Genomic DNA, 15669 nt, shown 5'->3' with positions numbered 1-15669 from the left:
GCTGCTGCCACCACTACTACTTGGCTACTACTGCACCTCGTTTTGACTTTCGACCATCCACCACTACTTTGCGCTTACTGCCAACTTACTTATTTTCGATTCTTTTTATTGTTTCTTTTGGATTTATCTATTTTTCTTTTCTTTTCTTTTCTTCTTCCCTCTCCAAACTTTGGGGGACCGAACCCCTCCCACATACACACACCCTCTTGTCTCGCCGCGATCCTCCGAGACAGACAGACAGAACACAGACAGACAGACCCTCAGTCCGTCTATCTATTTGGAGATATCCGATAGATTATTATTGCCCAGGGTTTGGCTGAATCTGGTCGTTTACGGCGGGTAGCCTGGAATTCCTCGTGCTGCGACCACCGGCCAATCGAGCGCGGCGGCCTTAATTGGTGCTGGACTCTCTTCTCTCTCTTCGCTTTCCTTCGCTCTTCCTTTTCCGCCCTTTAATCCGGCCTCCTCTTCTTCCCTCCCTCGCCGCTTATCTTTCGCCGTCGACTCTCTGGTCGTTCGTCCTCCTTCGCCTTTCCCCAGTCTTTCCCCTCCCTCCCTGCCTATCTCTGGTCCTGCACCTCCCTTATCTTTTCCCTTTTTTTTTGATCGCATTTCTTTTCTTTTTTTTTCACCTCAATTAATTTATTCTCTTTTGGGGGGTGGTCGACTCTTTCTCTGTCTGCCCGTTACCTTTTTTCTTTTCTCCGCCCTTCTATTTCGTGTGCCCCCTTGAGGGCTTCCTCCAATCAGACCAACCATGTCCGGGTTGACCCTGGGGGGAGGAGGCAGTGGTGGTGTGCGACCGACACAACCCGCGGCCTTTGCTTCTCTCCAGGATTCCGCCGACGCCGACCGCCGCTCCTCCACCACCACCTCCAACAACCCCCTCCACTTCCCTCCGACTTCCTCTCAACTCTCCGACGATTTCTCCTTTGGCTCCCCAATCAGCCCCGCCGATTCCTCGAATGCTCCCGACAGTCTGCTTCACGATTCCCTTTTTCCGGAATGGAAGGTCGGTACGCCTCGAGCCGGGTTTGATGGGCCCGATGAGATGCAGCGAAAGGACCCTTTAGCGACCCAGATATGGAAGCTGTACTCTAGGACCAAGGCTCAGTTACCCAACCAAGAGCGCATGGAGAACCTGACGTGGCGGATGATGGCAATGAGCTTGAAACGCAAGGAACGGGAACGTGCTCAGCAATCTCGGTAGGTGGAGTGCCTCGTCAACCCTCTCTGTTCCTCTCCCTCACCCCCTGCCGTCGCTCGATGGAATGCTGATCGAACCTCGTGCGTCAATAGTAGTGCCTCCGCTAGAAACAGCGTTTCCGGCCCCAGTGGCATTGCTCAACTACGTCTCACTGATCGCGAGCCGACCGCGGCAAATCCGTCTCTCTCCACCGACCTGACCTCTGATCCTATGAACCTCGACGATTTCATTGTTCCCTTCGAATCTCCGTCCGATCACCCATCTCCTCAACTCACGAAAGGCGAGGCGACGTCGGCAGCCATCCCGATCAAGTCCCGCAAGGACCAGGTGGCTGAGTCCACACCCGTGCCCGCATCGTTCCCCCACCCACCCCAGGACCAGCGAAAGAACAGTGAGTTTGGCTACGTGCCCCGTCGGGTGCGCAAGACGAGCATCGACGACCGCCAGTTCTTCAACCTCCAGGTGCCCACCCGGAAACGCCCGGCCGAGGCGTCGCCCCAGGTGCCGCCCGTGTCGAACGCCATGTTGGCTCAGGATCCGGACTTGTCGGGCGGTGTGCCTGACTACGCCCTGGATGCGTCGTCGGCCTTTGCGTTGCATCATAATAACCATTCTTCGTCCCACCACAACCACACTTCGCCGGGCATGCCGTTTGGTCTGGATACCTACGGCCTGGGTGAAGATCCGATCCTTACTTCCGCCGGTCCCTACCAGACCCAGTTTACTTTCTCTCCCACTGAGTCCCCCATGACGTCAGGCAACCCCTTTGCCAACCTGTATGCGCACACGCCGGTGGCCTCGTCCCTCAACTCGACCGATTTCTTCTCCCCGCCGCCGTCGGGATACCAGTCGACAGCGTCGACGCCGCAGCCCGCGTATGACGGTGAGCATTCGATGTTCTTCGATATGCCGTCGGTGGATGCGCGCACGCAGCGCCGGGTTCCCAACTACGTCTCGCACCGCACGTCGAACCTGTCTGCTTCGCTGCAGCCGCGATATATGTTCAACCAGAACCAAGATCAGTCGCACCACACCGGCAACCATTCGTCGTCGATGCACTCGCCGGGCTATCCCATCCCTCAGCCCCAGCACGTTGATCCCACCCAGGTGCTCAACCCCAACGATTTCTCGACCGGGGCTTCTCATGCGGCCATGTTCAGCTTTGGCGCTGATTCGGATAATGAGGACGACGACGGTAACCAGTTCTCCGACCGTGCGGGATTGACGATGCCTGGCGATCTGGATGATGGTGCGGATATGAACGGTGGCATGCAGTGGGATGCTCAGTTCCCTGGGTCCTTCCACTCGCTGCCAGGATTCACTGCACAGCACCGTAAGCATGTGACGATCGGGTCCGCCGACATGATGGACACCCCCAGCGAGTGGGCTCAAAGCGGCAGTTTGGGACGCACGCATGGATCGGCCGCCTCGGTCAGCGAGGTGCGCAACCGCGAGCAAGATCCCCGGCGGCAGAAGATTGCGCGTACGACGTCGACGCCTAATACGGCACAGCTGCTGCGGCAGAGCATGAACGCCAACACTTCACACACGTCACCCAACACACCGCCAGAGTCGGGCTTGAGCAGTGCCGTGCCATCTCGGCCGGCCAGTCCGGGTGGCTCGAAGAACGGTGAGCAGAGCAGTGGCCCGACCACATGTACCAACTGCTTCACGCAGACCACCCCGTTGTGGCGGCGTAATCCTGAGGGCCAGCCGCTGTGTAACGCCTGCGGGCTGTTCCTGAAGCTGCACGGGGTGGTGCGGCCACTGTCGCTCAAGACGGACGTGATCAAGAAGCGCAACCGCAGCAGCGCCAACAGCCTGGCGGTGGGCACTTCGCGCGCGTCGAAGAAGTCGGCACGCAAGAACTCGGTGCAGCAGACGACGGTCACCACGCCGACGTCGAGCCGGGCGCAGAGTGGTGCGACGTCGTCGGAGTCGCCGCCCGCGGTGCCGGGTGGCAGTTCGTCGGGCAGAGCCGCAGGCGTGGTCCCCATCGCGGCGGCGCCTCCAAAGGCGAACCCGACCACGAGCTCTCCAGGACAGAGTCGGGGAACCTCGTCCGTGCAGATGGCGCCGAAGCGTCAGCGTCGGCTGGAAAAGGCCACGGACGCGGAGGCAGGCGGCGACGAAGCCAGCAAATCGAGCACGGCGAGCGGAGGACGGTCCAAGGTGGTGCCTCTGGCGCCGGCAATGCCCCCGGCGGCAGCCAATCCGGCCAACCACAGCATTGCAGGCGGGCAAGGAGCCAGCCAAGAGTGGGAATGGCTGACTATGAGTCTGTAAACTTTGTGCAGATGAGTCTGTAAAAGTTCTCTGCGGACAAGTTTCACGGGATGAATCTTTTCTTGTTTCTGATGTTCCACGATAGACATGACCGCGCAGCAAGGAGTTCTCGCTAGACGAGCAGGAGTTGGTAATATGCAAGGGTAATGGTCTGCGCTGGCTGGCGGCAGGTCTAATGAGTGATGCGATTTCGGTTCTTGGGGATGCTTAGGATGCTTAGTACATGTCTAATGAAGGGGATGGACGAGCGGGAGGATTTTATTGTGTGTTTTTGCTTGATACAATCGCGTCTGTCCGGTCCATTCTGTTGTTGCTGCTGTTGCTGCTGCTGCTTTTCTACTTGTGATGATTTTGTGATTCTGTTATGTTTGTTTGTTCAGAACTCGGACCGGGCAGAAGTGCGCATCTCCTTGTTTAGAGTGATTTATTCTTTTCTGATTTTATCTTTGCTTTCCGCTTGATTGTGATTGTGATTGTGATTGATTGTGATGATGAATAGTTAGGTAGTCTAAGGGTGGGTTCAATTTGAACGACATGTCTTTTTTCATTCCTCCGATTATGTAGTTACTCGAACCAGAACCGTATCGCCTGCACAACCCCTATAAAATGGAGACCAATCCCAACGGTGGAATGTGGTCCAGAATATTGGGTGTAGGGGGGTGGTTGTGGGGGGAAGATAACTGTTGTATTCATGGTGGTGGTCTTGATGTATATGGGGTGAGATAGTAGAATTGGGGGAAGGGTTCGGGGAGGGATGGTTGGTGTCAATGTGGCGGAGACGGAGTACAGAATGCATTAGTGATGGCGTGGATAGTTTAGGATGGTGGTGATGTTGTGGATAGTTTAGAATGGTGGTTATGATGTAGAATAGGAGGATAACGTGATGTAGACTGTGTTGTGTTGTGTTGGTGTTTACTGGTCTAAAAGGTGCAAGTCGAGGATCAGGCGTACCACATGATAATGTGCAGAGTAAGAGATATGGAGTAGATCTTGATCAACAGTATGCTTTACTTTGAGTATCCGCACAGATGCTGATTAGCACTAAAATATTATAGAATATCCTGATAGACTCGTTAATATTCTAGTTGCAAGTTAACCGTATAGAACGCATTGACCAATAACATCAGTTGCATCACATGACACACGTGACCATATAAAAATTCCATCGCTTTCATACAACAACATCAACCACCATACACGCCACAATCACACCATATACAACATATACTCCCTTAATACCCATATAATCATAAACTACACACTCAAACCATGGGCTCCAGCTCCAAAAAGAAGAAGGAGAAGCAGAAGGACTTCCAGGTACCCCACCCATCCCATACCCACCACCACCACCGCCAGACCCAACATAACTAACTTGCACGACCAGAAACCCAAGCTCAAAGTCGGCAAAGCCAAAGCCAAACCCGACAATTTCACCGACACGAGCTTCAAATCCAAGAGTAAACAACCCCCAAGAATCCCCACCACACACCACACTCCGTGGTTAACATAAGAGAAAAAAACCAGGTATAACCCTAACCCAACAATCCCTAACCCTGCACGCCCCCAGCACCACCCACCAATTCACCCACCACGTCTCTCTCCTCAACTCCAAATCCGACACCCAGCGTCGAGACTCCCTCGCGCATCTAACCACCCATCTCACCTCCGCCCCCACCACCCAACCCCTCCCCATCCCCGTAAGCACCCTCCTCCCCACCCTCTCCCCCCTAATCCTCGACGCCAGCACAACCGTGCGCACCCAGCTCCTCAAGCTCCTCCGCACCCTGCCCCCAGCCGACGTCGAAGACCACGTCGCCAGCCTAATGCCCTACGTGCGCGCCGGCATGACCCACCTGGCCGCCGACATCCGCGTCACCGCCGTGGATGTCCTCTCGTGGCTGGTCGAGATCGCCGGCGAGGCTGTGGTCTCGTGCGCCGGCGGCTGGATCAAGACCCTGAATTGCTTTCTCTCCGTGCTGGGTTGGCATACCGAGGAGAGCTCCAAGTGGTCGAGTAATCGCGCGGCGTTTGGGAAGGCCGGTGCGAAGGGGAAGCCCATGGTGAAGGTTTTGGGGGTGTTGGCGGAGTTTTTGGAGGCTGGGATTGGGGAGGAGGATGATGAGATGGAGGTGGATGAGGGTAGTGGGAGTGGGACTGGTGTTGGGTTCCCGATTGTGCAGACGGAGGTGCATATGGTGCCCAAGTCGGCGCAGCCGTATGTGTATTTGAATTTGTTTGGGGCGCCGAGGGATGAGGAAGGGGAGATGTATGAGACGAGGGAGGAGAGGTTTCGTGTGTTTAAGGGACGGTTTTTGGTTCCTGTTGAGCGCGGGTTGGAGAGTGCGAGGCAGGATGGCGGGGAGGTTGGACGGGCGTCGTCAGCTGTGAGTAAGGTGTTGAAGGAGGCCAGGGGGGTGGATTGGGAGGGTTAATTGGATGTCTTCAGTTGTGTTGTGTTGTGCTGATACTGGCGTTTTTGGTTTGGTTTTAAAATGTGTGCTATGGGGTGCATTGTTCTAGATTTAGTGATATTTGCTTGCTGGCTGTATACATCAAACGTATTATACTTTGGCCTTCTCTTGCATATTGTCCAACTGTTCTTCGGATCCTGCGTCAACTTCCCGTCCGTCGTAGATCTCTTCTGCCATCACAGCCCTCTCAATGATGGCATGCCGGGCAGGAAACAACCACGATAACCCTACATACACCACGCTGGTCCCTACGAACCCCAGCAGCCATCCGAACTGGTACGGGTGGAGCCCCACTCCTACCGAGATACTGCTGTTGACCGAGTTGATCAGCCCTGGCAGACTCGGCACCACGCCGACAATGAATGCCACAATGGCGCGCCAATTCACTCCCCATTTCGAGTATCGATACACCGGGTTGTTCGGCTGGTACAGAGCCAGGGTGTCGTACTTTCCGTGCTTCAACAGCCAGAAGTCCCACAGCATGATTGCTGCAATCGGTCCCAGGAAGATGGCATACGCAGACATGAAGTTCAGAAAGCTGTCCGCGGACTCAAGAATCTTCCATGGCACCAGTGCCCAAGACAAAATGCCGCAGATGATCTGGCCTCGGCGCAGATTGACATGTCCCGGAAACAGGGCCATCAGATCGTTTGCTGCTGATATCGAATTGGCGGATATGTTGACACCCAGAGAAGCCAGGGCGAATGAAAATGCGGCGAAAAACCGACATGCCCGGCTGGACCAGTGGCTGATTAGTTCGATCGGATCCCATGGAATTGATCCACCATATCTGGCGTAGCCGGCTGAGGAGGCGGCAATGCCGATGAACGAGATAAATGTAAACACGATAGGCAGCATAGGGACGTATAGGAGCTGCCACTTTGCCGTAACACGCGAGTATCGAGAAAAGTCGGACTACGATTGTTAGTCATTGCATCGCCTTCCATTAGCCTACATACCTGGTTGACACTGAGGGTGGCATAGTTCCCCAGAACCGATGTCATACTCGCCAGGAACACCCAACTGTACTGTGATCCCGAGACTGTCGCTTTCTGCTCGAACATTTTACCTCCTCCCTCTGCCACAAAGGCCCAGATCAGAATCGCAATCCACGCGATCGGCACAAGCACAGACTTCACCACGAACAGCCACCGCACTTTGTTCGGGTGGATGCAGAGAAACGGCAGTTGAAACAGCCAGAAGATAAAGTATCCGACCATGCCATTTGTTGTAATGCCCTGATCCTCAGGGATCTCGTTCTTCACCCTCAAGAAGCTGGGCCAGATGGCCCCGATCATGGCACGCACGGCGTTTCCGCCGTTGACGTTCTGAATTGCGAACCAGAACAGCGCCAAAATGACTCGAGAGACGATGGCAACGTATGATCCCCAGAATCCCCAGCTAGCCCGTGAGATCACCGGGAACGGAATGTGATAGATCGCGCCGACAGCGCCGTTGCCCGCAATGACGAAAGACATGATGAAGAACGAAATAGCGACGATTATGAGGGATTCGCGCCAGCTAAGTCCGACTGCAATTATACTGCTAGCAAACTGCCATGTAGCTGCATTAAAGGCATCGGAAATCCAATACGCTGTACATCCATTAGCATAGCAAGAGTAACAAAAAAAAGGGGTCGTACAGATGAAGCTGAGCGGTCCCCATTGTCGACGATGGAGAGGAACCGGATCGAGATCGAGATTTGTCCAGCGAGCGCTTCCATCCGCAAAAGCAGAGCGCGACTGCGGCACTCGAAGATGAGGCCGTTTGAACTTCATGATCAGATGTGTTGCCGCCGGGATGCGGTAGATGGAGTCGATGAGGTTGAAGTCATCCGATAGGAGTGCGGGAGCGAAAAAGCAATATGGTAGATCGAATGTAAGGGAGCGGTCGCACAAGCTGCGCTGTCTAAATGCTAGAGAAAGAAAGCTGCAGCCCGACAATCACGATCTGCAGCCCATCTGTTCCAGCCAGATAAGCCGATGCATGATAAGCATCCCTGCTGGCGATAGCTACCACCCTATAATTGGATGTGTCGCCGAACAGACTATCTGCCCAGCTTCGATAAGCGTCGGATAGCGGGGTGCTCCAGGGGATGCCATTTGCGCCAGATAAGTGGTTATAGTATCGCGCAAAGTATGAGGCCTCCAATCTGACGTCAAGCACTGGCTCAATCCGACAGCTTCTGCGATCGAACCGTGGTTCAAGCGTGCATGAAATGTCAGATTGGCTCGCTGCGGTATGCAAACAGAGCTATCAGGCACGTTTTTATTAGCCATAATGAATCATCAGGCTTTTGGTTTGCCTGTCGGAGAGCTTGTCCATATTCTGCTCCATATTGGATGTGGATGGTGCAGCTTGTGTTGATCACAGAATCTCCGTCTCCAAGAGTGCTGCGGTCTAGAATTCGAATCTGTCCGAAGGCGACAAGGAATAAACAATAGTCTAGAGATTGACCGACTTACTAGATCCGATGTTGCGAACTTAGTAGATACTCGGACTCGCCCGAAGTTGCGATAAAGCTAAGATGGGGCGAGCGGAGATGGCAGCTTACCCCTCTCGCTGCCCTCCTCTTCAGGCTGCCACGATGCGTCTCGGTTCATCCCATACAACACCACATTTGGCTCTCAGATTGCATCTCCTAACCAACAGTACCACTCAACATGTCTTTCAATATTTCGCAGGCTCGTACTCGCTTCCCCGCCTTGAACCAGGAGCAGATTTTCCTGGACAATGCAGGTCGGTCTACACCCTACCCCATTATCGAAAGCGGGAGAATTGATACCAACGGCATATAGGAGGCAGCCAGGTATTGGACACAGTGATTGAATCGTAAGCTCCCAAATCTGTTAGCGGATTTCTCTAACCAAGTGCAGTGTGGTATCATATCTCTCAAAGACCAACGTTCAACTGGGCGCAACCTATAATACTTCCAAACTGTCAACTGCAGCTTACGATCACGGATACGAAGCAGCGGCGAACTTTATTAACGCGAAGCCCGAGGAGGTATGGCTAATATACTCATCAGTATGCAGTGCTAATTCATGCAGATCTGTCTGGGTGTCTCAACAACGCAGCTCCTGCACAACCTCTCCACGGCTCTGGACTTCCAGCCAGGAGACGAGCTGATTGTATCAAAGCTGAACCATGAGGCCAATTCTGCCCCGTGGGATAGGATTGCACGTCGTTTGGGGCTCACTGTCAAGTGGTGGGGAGCTACAGACCCCCTCAATCCCGTTTGCGATCCTAGTGAGTTGAAGCAGCTGATGTCGGAGAAGACCAGGCTTGTCGCCTGTCCGCATGCTTCCAACATCACAGGAACCATCACAGATGTAAAGGAAATTGCCAAGGTCGTGCATCAGGCTCCTAGGGTATGACATCCTTGCATCATATCCAGTCAATCTCTCATACAAGTTAGGCACTTCTTTGCGTTGACGGGGTTGCGCTTGCTCCCCACCGCCAGGTCGACGTTAAGGACCTCGATGTCGACTTCTACGTAAGTAAACCCCTGGTGTAGGCAAGCAGTATCTAATGGCGACAGGCATTTTCGTGGTACAAAGTATACGGTCCTCACATAGCTCAGCTGTATGCCGCGTCGCGTATCCACGACCAGATAAATCCTTTGTGTCACTACTTCAAATCCACAGAAACCCTCGACCTAAAGCTGAACCTGGCTTCCGCCAACTATGAGCTGACACAAAGCATTCCACGTGTCCTGGAATACTTCGGGTCGGATTTCTCCGCCACATGGGACGAAATTGCCACGTACGAAGAGAAGCTGCAGAAGATTCTCCTGGACTTTCTGAGAAGCAATGACCGTGTAACCATCCATGGCGAGCCTTCGGAGAACAAAGATCTGCGAGTTCCGGTGATTAGCTTCACCGTAAAGGGCATCAAGAGCCAAGCGCTAGTTGAAGAAGTGGAGAAAAGAAGCCCTTTCGGCTTTCGCAGCGGACATATGTACAGTCATCGCTTGCTCAAGGACATCATAGGCTTGGACGACGTTGAGGATGGAGTTGTGCGGATCAGCATGCTACATTACAATACTGGTCAGTTTATATCTACCTTTAACAATTGAGTACTAATGTCAGATAGAGCAAGAAATCACCTCACTTGTTGAGCTGCTGCGGGAGGTCATTACAGCGATCTAGAATTATTTGGTGGATCCTTGATAACAGAAGGGGCCATTCTGACAGTCCATTAAGATGGATTTCCTCCCCACATCATTTCCGTGTATAAATTTAGCAGGCAATAGGCAACAGGCATGCAGAACAATGGAATTGCTGCCTTGTAAATTTCAAGTCCTATTACGAGATGCTCATCAATCTCTTGGCTCTCGCAAGCAGGCACGGTACTTCACATTGAATCACTAACCTTTTATGCTGTAATTAGTGACGGTCCTGGTTGAATCCATGGTGTTGCATGCTAACTTATTGGGTACACCGAAACATTTGCTGACATGATGATAAAAGCATTCTAGCTATTTCAGTCCAGCTAAACCATGTGATGTAAAAGCAGGTAACCCCACTTGTTGCTTCACAACACTTCGTAGATTCATCTTTTGCCCAACATCCGCTGTCTGATAGCTTCAACTGATATCACGATGACACTCGCTTACAGCAACATCCCCTCGGGTGCGACCGTCATCCCATCCCCCTTTCAAGTTCATATTTCAGACGAGCAAATCGAGGAGCTACAGCTATTGGTCAAGCTGTCGAAGCTCGCGCCTCCTACATACGAAGGCCTTCAGCAGGATCGTAGATATGGCATAACCAATGAATGGCTTGCCAATGCAAAGGAAGCTTGGAAGAGCTTTGACTGGTAAGATCAAATAATCGGCTGATCTCAGCAAAGCTAAACAATATAGGCGCCCAGCGGAAAGCCGCATCAACAGCTTCCCTCAGTTTACCTATGATATCGAGGGCCTGACCATTCATTTTGTGGCGTTGTTTTCTGAGAAGAAGGATGCAATCCCTATCGTTCTCCTCCATGGCTGGCCAGGCAAGCTCACCTTGACCTTTCTATCTAGCCAGTCAACTGATACAGAACAGGCAGTTTTCTCGAGTTTCTCCCCGTTCTGACTTCAATCCGGGACAAATATAGCCCTGAAACCTTGCCATACCATATAGTGGTCCCGTCACTTCCGGGATATACGTTCTCGTCCGGTCCTCCGCTGGATGTCAACTTCAATGGCGAGGATACAGCCCGCGTCATCAACAAGGTGATGCTCAATCTCGGTTTCGAGGATGGCTATGTGGCACAAGGCGGAGATATTGGGTCAAAGATCGGTCGCATACTTGCAGTTGATCATGATGCTTGCAAAGCTGTGCATTGTAAGCATGCTGATTGTATTGATACTATTGCAGAAGTCATCTAATTATATATCAGTGAATGCCTGCTATATGGGCAAGCCATCGAACATACCAGACACGGCTATTACTGAGGAAGACAAACGCGCGCTGGCTCGTGCACAGTGGTTTGCTACCTTTGGCAGTGGTTATGCTGTCGAGCATGGTACTCGACCCAGCACTATTGGCAATGCGCTATCCACAAGTCCGGTCGCTCTGCTCTCCTGGTATGTACTTCACACAACATCCATTCATCGACTGACGAAATGCAGGATCGGAGAGAAGTTCCTCGATTGGGCTGGTGAAACCATTCCCTTAGAGACTATCCTAGAATCGGTGACTTTGTACTGGTTTACTGAGACATTCCCCCGGTCTATCTACCACTATCGGGAGGTATGTCGATTCTACCTCAACCTGCTCTCGTACCCGTACTCACCTTGATCCCAGAACTTCCCGCCGCCCAAGCTGAGACATGCCGAAGACCCCCGATGGTACATTCGCAAGCCGTTTGGCTTTTCATATTATCCGATGGAGCTTGTACCCACCCCACGCGCTTGGGTTGAGACAACAGGAAACCTGGTGTTCTGGCAGGCTCATGAGAAGGTATGCTTTACCAAGTCCTGTTGGCGGCATCTGCTGACACCCCACAGGGAGGACATTTTGCAGCGCTGGAAAGGCCCCAGGATTACCTTGATGATTTGACGGCGTTCTGTGAACAAGTATGGCCTGGTAGAAAATGAGATGGTGCCACGATTACCGTGGGTCGTCTATAGCATGCTCGGAAGGCTGCATCAGTCCAATAGCGATATGCGAATCAGACACTAAAGCTTGTCTCGGATGTAGTTGTATATATCGCTCATAATAGAGCTCCCCATCTGAATGGACAGTCATCTAGCGTGTCTACGGCATATTGTTAGCTGAGTTTTCACTGCAACTGGATTGGACCCCTCTCCCACCGAAAGTCATGATGAGTCGATCCTCGTGGCTTTGTCGGTACTTTTCATACAGAGTTTGTGCAATCCCGTGATGGCTGGCATATCTCCGACCCTCCCTTGCCTTTTTTTTTCCCTTTCACATCGTGTGACCTCATCCTTCGCTCAAAGCACCACCCCTCAGGACAAGATACCTAAGCACCCAGTCATTCATCCAGCATCCTGGCCCGTGGTACCTCGTTTAAGGGGAGTACCTCCTGTCGCCCGCATGGGCCGGCATTAGCCTGCATCCTTCATGCGAGTTCCCCAAAGAGGGGTTGCCAGTAAGGTTCTTTCCATCCCGTTCTAGACGGCGGAGCTGTTTGCTGCCTCATCCGTAGCCTTAGACAGTTCTACGAAAAGGATTTGCTATCCTGCGGGATCCGGAGAGAAGTTGTCTGCGCTGATTCGTTGTAGTTGTCGCGGGCTGCCAGTTTAGTCTTTCGGTTGGTCCGTATAAAAACACTCCGTGCGTAGCGGTACTTTCTGTGACGGGCTGCCAAGTTGTTTGAACTTTTGACTTGGTTTGCAGATAGTGTTTTTTCCTCTGCTAAGGTTTATCGGTTGGCGTACTTATTGCAAGGCTACAGATAGCATACTAGTACTAGTAATATAGCATCTCACTATCATAGTATTACAGTTCTGACCGGGATGGTGATATTAACTTCGCACCCGTTTGACAGAATATATTTTCCTGCTGTCGCCAAAGCCTGAAACATGGCCGGACAAGGCTTTTGGCAGAGCTAAACTCTCGTACATGCCGTCTGAGCCTAAACAGATGACACCGTCCGGTCGAGACTTGTCTAACCGTGACTCCTCACTTCTGACCATCTAACTATCTAATTACTATCTAGATAGAACAGATGGTTGTTGTAATTCTGACTGCCAGATGGATGCTTCTCCAACCAAACCACCAAGCCCGAGTCGGGATCAATCGGGAGAGTGGGACTCCCAGCGACTGCCGGGCCAACCAGCAAAGCCAAAGTGGGCAACAAAAACTCACCGGGCAGCCTGGCAACCCCGCGTCATTGGGCGGTGTGGCTCCACCCCTCTTCGGCTTTGCCTGGCCTTTTTGGAACTTTGGAGACTGCAAAAGGGCTCTTTTCTCTTTCTTCCGTCGTGGGTGGCCGGATTATCCCACAGCCACCCACGCCATGACTCAGTGTACGGGTTCTGCGGGTAGGGAAGGTCATGAGATTTGTCACACCTGGCAGTCCAGCCAGCCCTTTGATGATTGATACTCAGACTATCATATGGCCATCCTCTGCTGTCTGAGCCAATCGTCGTCTGCCTATTCTTAGAGTTCCACTGCTCTACTGAGGTTGATACCCAGCTTATTTTGTAAGCCAGACGCCGTTTGAACCTGGGGTTCTTGGTGACCCAACCCTGGGTGCATTATTTTAGTCAGTTATTGCATATGACTCTAAACCATTTTGCATAGGGGGGGAGATTATCCTGGACCTTCTCAAAGGGGCAGGTGTGGAAGAACAACGGAATCATGTGATGTGATTATGTAGTGCTTATGTATCCAGGCTTAATTCTATGCACTCACCGGCTTAGCCGTGCACTTATCATCGCCCACTAAGTACTGTCTCACAATGAAAAGATGTACCCCGTAAATATCTGCTCCGTTAAGGCTGTATGACTTCTACCCAGCTTACACTGACACAGAACCCTTGCACAACAGTTCCGAACATGACCCTGGACGTTTGCTGGGTCTTCGAGGTGGATACGACTTACTTGTTAGTCCATACCGTGATGTGGTTAGTTAGGCCAGGAGTCCGTAGCCTTAGACTACCCCGGAAAGGTAAACCGTAGTAGCTTTGTTCATGATCATACAATGGGCCGCGAAACGAGAGGATTGGTTGGATATAGCATCATCTACGGAGTAAAGGCGGAGGCTACTACTAAGTCGTATTAAGTCCAAAGTAGGCGAACTAGTAGACGGCGCTTGTCGATGGTTGCTTGATTGTCACTGGTTCGTTTTTCTTCCTTTGCATCTTTGCTGCCTGGACTCACCACCCTGGTTACCTAATCTTACTGCGACCGGGGGCGGTTCCACAGCCAGTTGTTCTTTTTGACTCCAGCATATGGTACAGTAGCGCTCCCGTGGTCGCTGTTACTTTTGTGCTCTCTGCATCAGGTCATGTTCACAAACGCCAGACTCTCTCTCAAGCGACCATGTAAGATGAACAAAAAGAAAAGACGGGTTAAGAAAAGGAGACAAGTTTAGTTGTGATGCATAGCCAGCAGGCTGTGTTTGTTCATTTCAGTTTCAGCAGCCCCATCTAGAACTCCTTCCCCTTTCCAGCAAGTCTGGGCAGAAAACAAGAATAGTAGCTAAACGCCCCAATATGACGACGACAAAATTTTAAGGCAGGAGGAAGAGATTCTCCCCGAGTCCTTTTTTCGCCATGTATGTACGTGTCACTGCCTCAGCAGAGCTTTTTTCCTTTTCCCTCCCCCATTTCTGACGGTGGTGGCGTGGCTGGCAAATCCGTCCGCGGTGGTTGGCTGACCACCACCAATTTTCGCTGGGCCATTGACGGAAGCGGCAGGCCTCTCCCTCCCAATGAGAAGGGATCGTTCATTTTATGTTACACTTGGGGCCGGTGCTTATGGACCAACCTACATACATCCCTCCGTACATAACATCCCTTTTTTTTTTTCTTTTTTTTTTTTTGTCTTAACTAAGATCCATGACAGCCCGGTTTCATCGCATCGTCTATTGGATTATGCTTATTCTGGGATGATACAGACGTCAACACCTCCATACCTAGCAGATGGAACGGGCGGGCCTGCCTTGCAGTACAACTTCAGCTGCGTACGTCAAGCAGCTGCCCGTGCTGGTTTTGCTCTATCATGTATCTCTTTCACAGCCAGGGTTGACAACCATGTAGGACAACAGCCACTGTCACTGTCATAAGCACCTAAATGCGCTGTCTCTAGGCGATAAACCGCAGATAGTCTAGTACCCAAGTCGGCTGTGCGATAGTCGCGCGGAGGGAAAAGACGAGCCCCCTTATCAGACTACGAGATCGAATAGTGTTATCGGTCTCTGCGACGTCGTATCATCTATCTACAATGACAATTTCTATATCGATACCCTTTGGGACGGCTTCGGTAATGACCATAACTGGAATCGGATCGGGGTGGATTTGGAACCTTAGTCATGCGACGTGAGAAAGGAAACGCAAGAAAAGTGCCGGCGCTGTGTTGTTTGTAGGACCATGAAAAATTGACATGGGATACGAAATCTTGAGAAGTAGGCTGAAGTGTAAGCTCAGGGTCGGCAGACTCCCGATGACCATGGGTGTGGGAAGCGAAAATAAGTGAGAGAGTAGGAATTTTGCCTCCAGGGCTATAAGGTGAATACTCATGAATAA

The 15669-nt window shown here is 52.0% G+C and overlaps 7 protein-coding genes across 7 annotated transcripts; 6 read left to right on the top strand and 1 right to left on the bottom strand.

Moving 5' to 3' along the window:
• Window positions 1-402: 402 nt before the first annotated feature.
• On the top strand, window positions 403-3584 carry BDQ94DRAFT_98779 (nitrogen regulatory protein area N terminus-domain-containing protein). Its single transcript, XM_026776987.1, has 2 exons — window positions 403-1206; window positions 1300-3584. Exons 1-2 carry the CDS (start codon window positions 758-760, stop codon window positions 3491-3493), a joined length of 2643 nt encoding a protein of 880 aa, XP_026621369.1. The 5' UTR covers window positions 403-757; the 3' UTR covers window positions 3494-3584.
• BDQ94DRAFT_98754 (uncharacterized protein) lies at window positions 3585-4040 on the top strand. Its single transcript, XM_026776986.1, has one exon. It carries the CDS (start codon window positions 3676-3678, stop codon window positions 3952-3954), a length of 279 nt encoding a protein of 92 aa, XP_026621368.1. The 5' UTR covers window positions 3585-3675; the 3' UTR covers window positions 3955-4040.
• Window positions 4041-4762: 722 nt separating this feature from the next.
• On the top strand, window positions 4763-5925 carry BDQ94DRAFT_174822 (IPI1/TEX10 family protein; the record flags this gene model as incomplete). The annotated part of the gene is made up of 3 exons (XM_026772407.1): window positions 4763-4810; window positions 4878-4950; window positions 5018-5925. The coding sequence occupies 3 exons, from the start codon at window positions 4763-4765 to the stop codon at window positions 5923-5925; spliced, it is 1029 nt and encodes a 342-aa protein (XP_026621367.1).
• Window positions 5926-6054: 129 nt separating this feature from the next.
• BDQ94DRAFT_162883 (nucleobase cation symporter-1 family protein) lies at window positions 6055-8243 on the bottom strand (the record flags this gene model as incomplete). The annotated part of the gene is made up of 4 exons (XM_026769625.1): window positions 6055-6879; window positions 6924-7558; window positions 7607-7868; window positions 8013-8243. The coding sequence occupies 4 exons, from the start codon at window positions 8241-8243 to the stop codon at window positions 6055-6057; spliced, it is 1953 nt and encodes a 650-aa protein (XP_026621366.1).
• Window positions 8244-8542: 299 nt separating this feature from the next.
• BDQ94DRAFT_152190 (putative aminotransferase) lies at window positions 8543-10348 on the top strand. The gene is made up of 7 exons (XM_026767916.1): window positions 8543-8703; window positions 8763-8796; window positions 8841-8970; window positions 9015-9335; window positions 9383-9460; window positions 9506-10013; window positions 10060-10348. The coding sequence occupies exons 1-7, from the start codon at window positions 8628-8630 to the stop codon at window positions 10113-10115; spliced, it is 1203 nt and encodes a 400-aa protein (XP_026621365.1). The 5' UTR covers window positions 8543-8627; the 3' UTR covers window positions 10116-10348.
• Window positions 10349-12314, top strand: BDQ94DRAFT_152189 (epoxide hydrolase family protein). Its single transcript, XM_026767915.1, has 7 exons — window positions 10349-10785; window positions 10832-10965; window positions 11016-11297; window positions 11353-11539; window positions 11585-11705; window positions 11760-11915; window positions 11963-12314. Exons 1-7 carry the CDS (start codon window positions 10568-10570, stop codon window positions 12050-12052), a joined length of 1188 nt encoding a protein of 395 aa, XP_026621364.1. The 5' UTR covers window positions 10349-10567; the 3' UTR covers window positions 12053-12314.
• Window positions 12315-12355: 41 nt separating this feature from the next.
• On the top strand, window positions 12356-14211 carry BDQ94DRAFT_152176 (uncharacterized protein; the record flags this gene model as incomplete). Its single annotated transcript, XM_026767914.1, has 1 exon — window positions 12356-14211. A coding segment is annotated over exon 1 (371 nt), but the record flags the coding sequence as incomplete, so codon positions are not given.
• Window positions 14212-15669: the final 1458 nt, after the last annotated feature.

This window comes from Aspergillus welwitschiae, assembly GCF_003344945.1.
Source record: "Aspergillus welwitschiae strain CBS 139.54b unplaced genomic scaffold BDQ94scaffold_46, whole genome shotgun sequence".
NCBI classification, from domain to species: domain Eukaryota; kingdom Fungi; phylum Ascomycota; class Eurotiomycetes; order Eurotiales; family Aspergillaceae; genus Aspergillus; species Aspergillus welwitschiae.
Note: the sequence above shows the minus strand (reverse complement) of the source record. Positions and strands in the feature narration are given on the sequence as shown.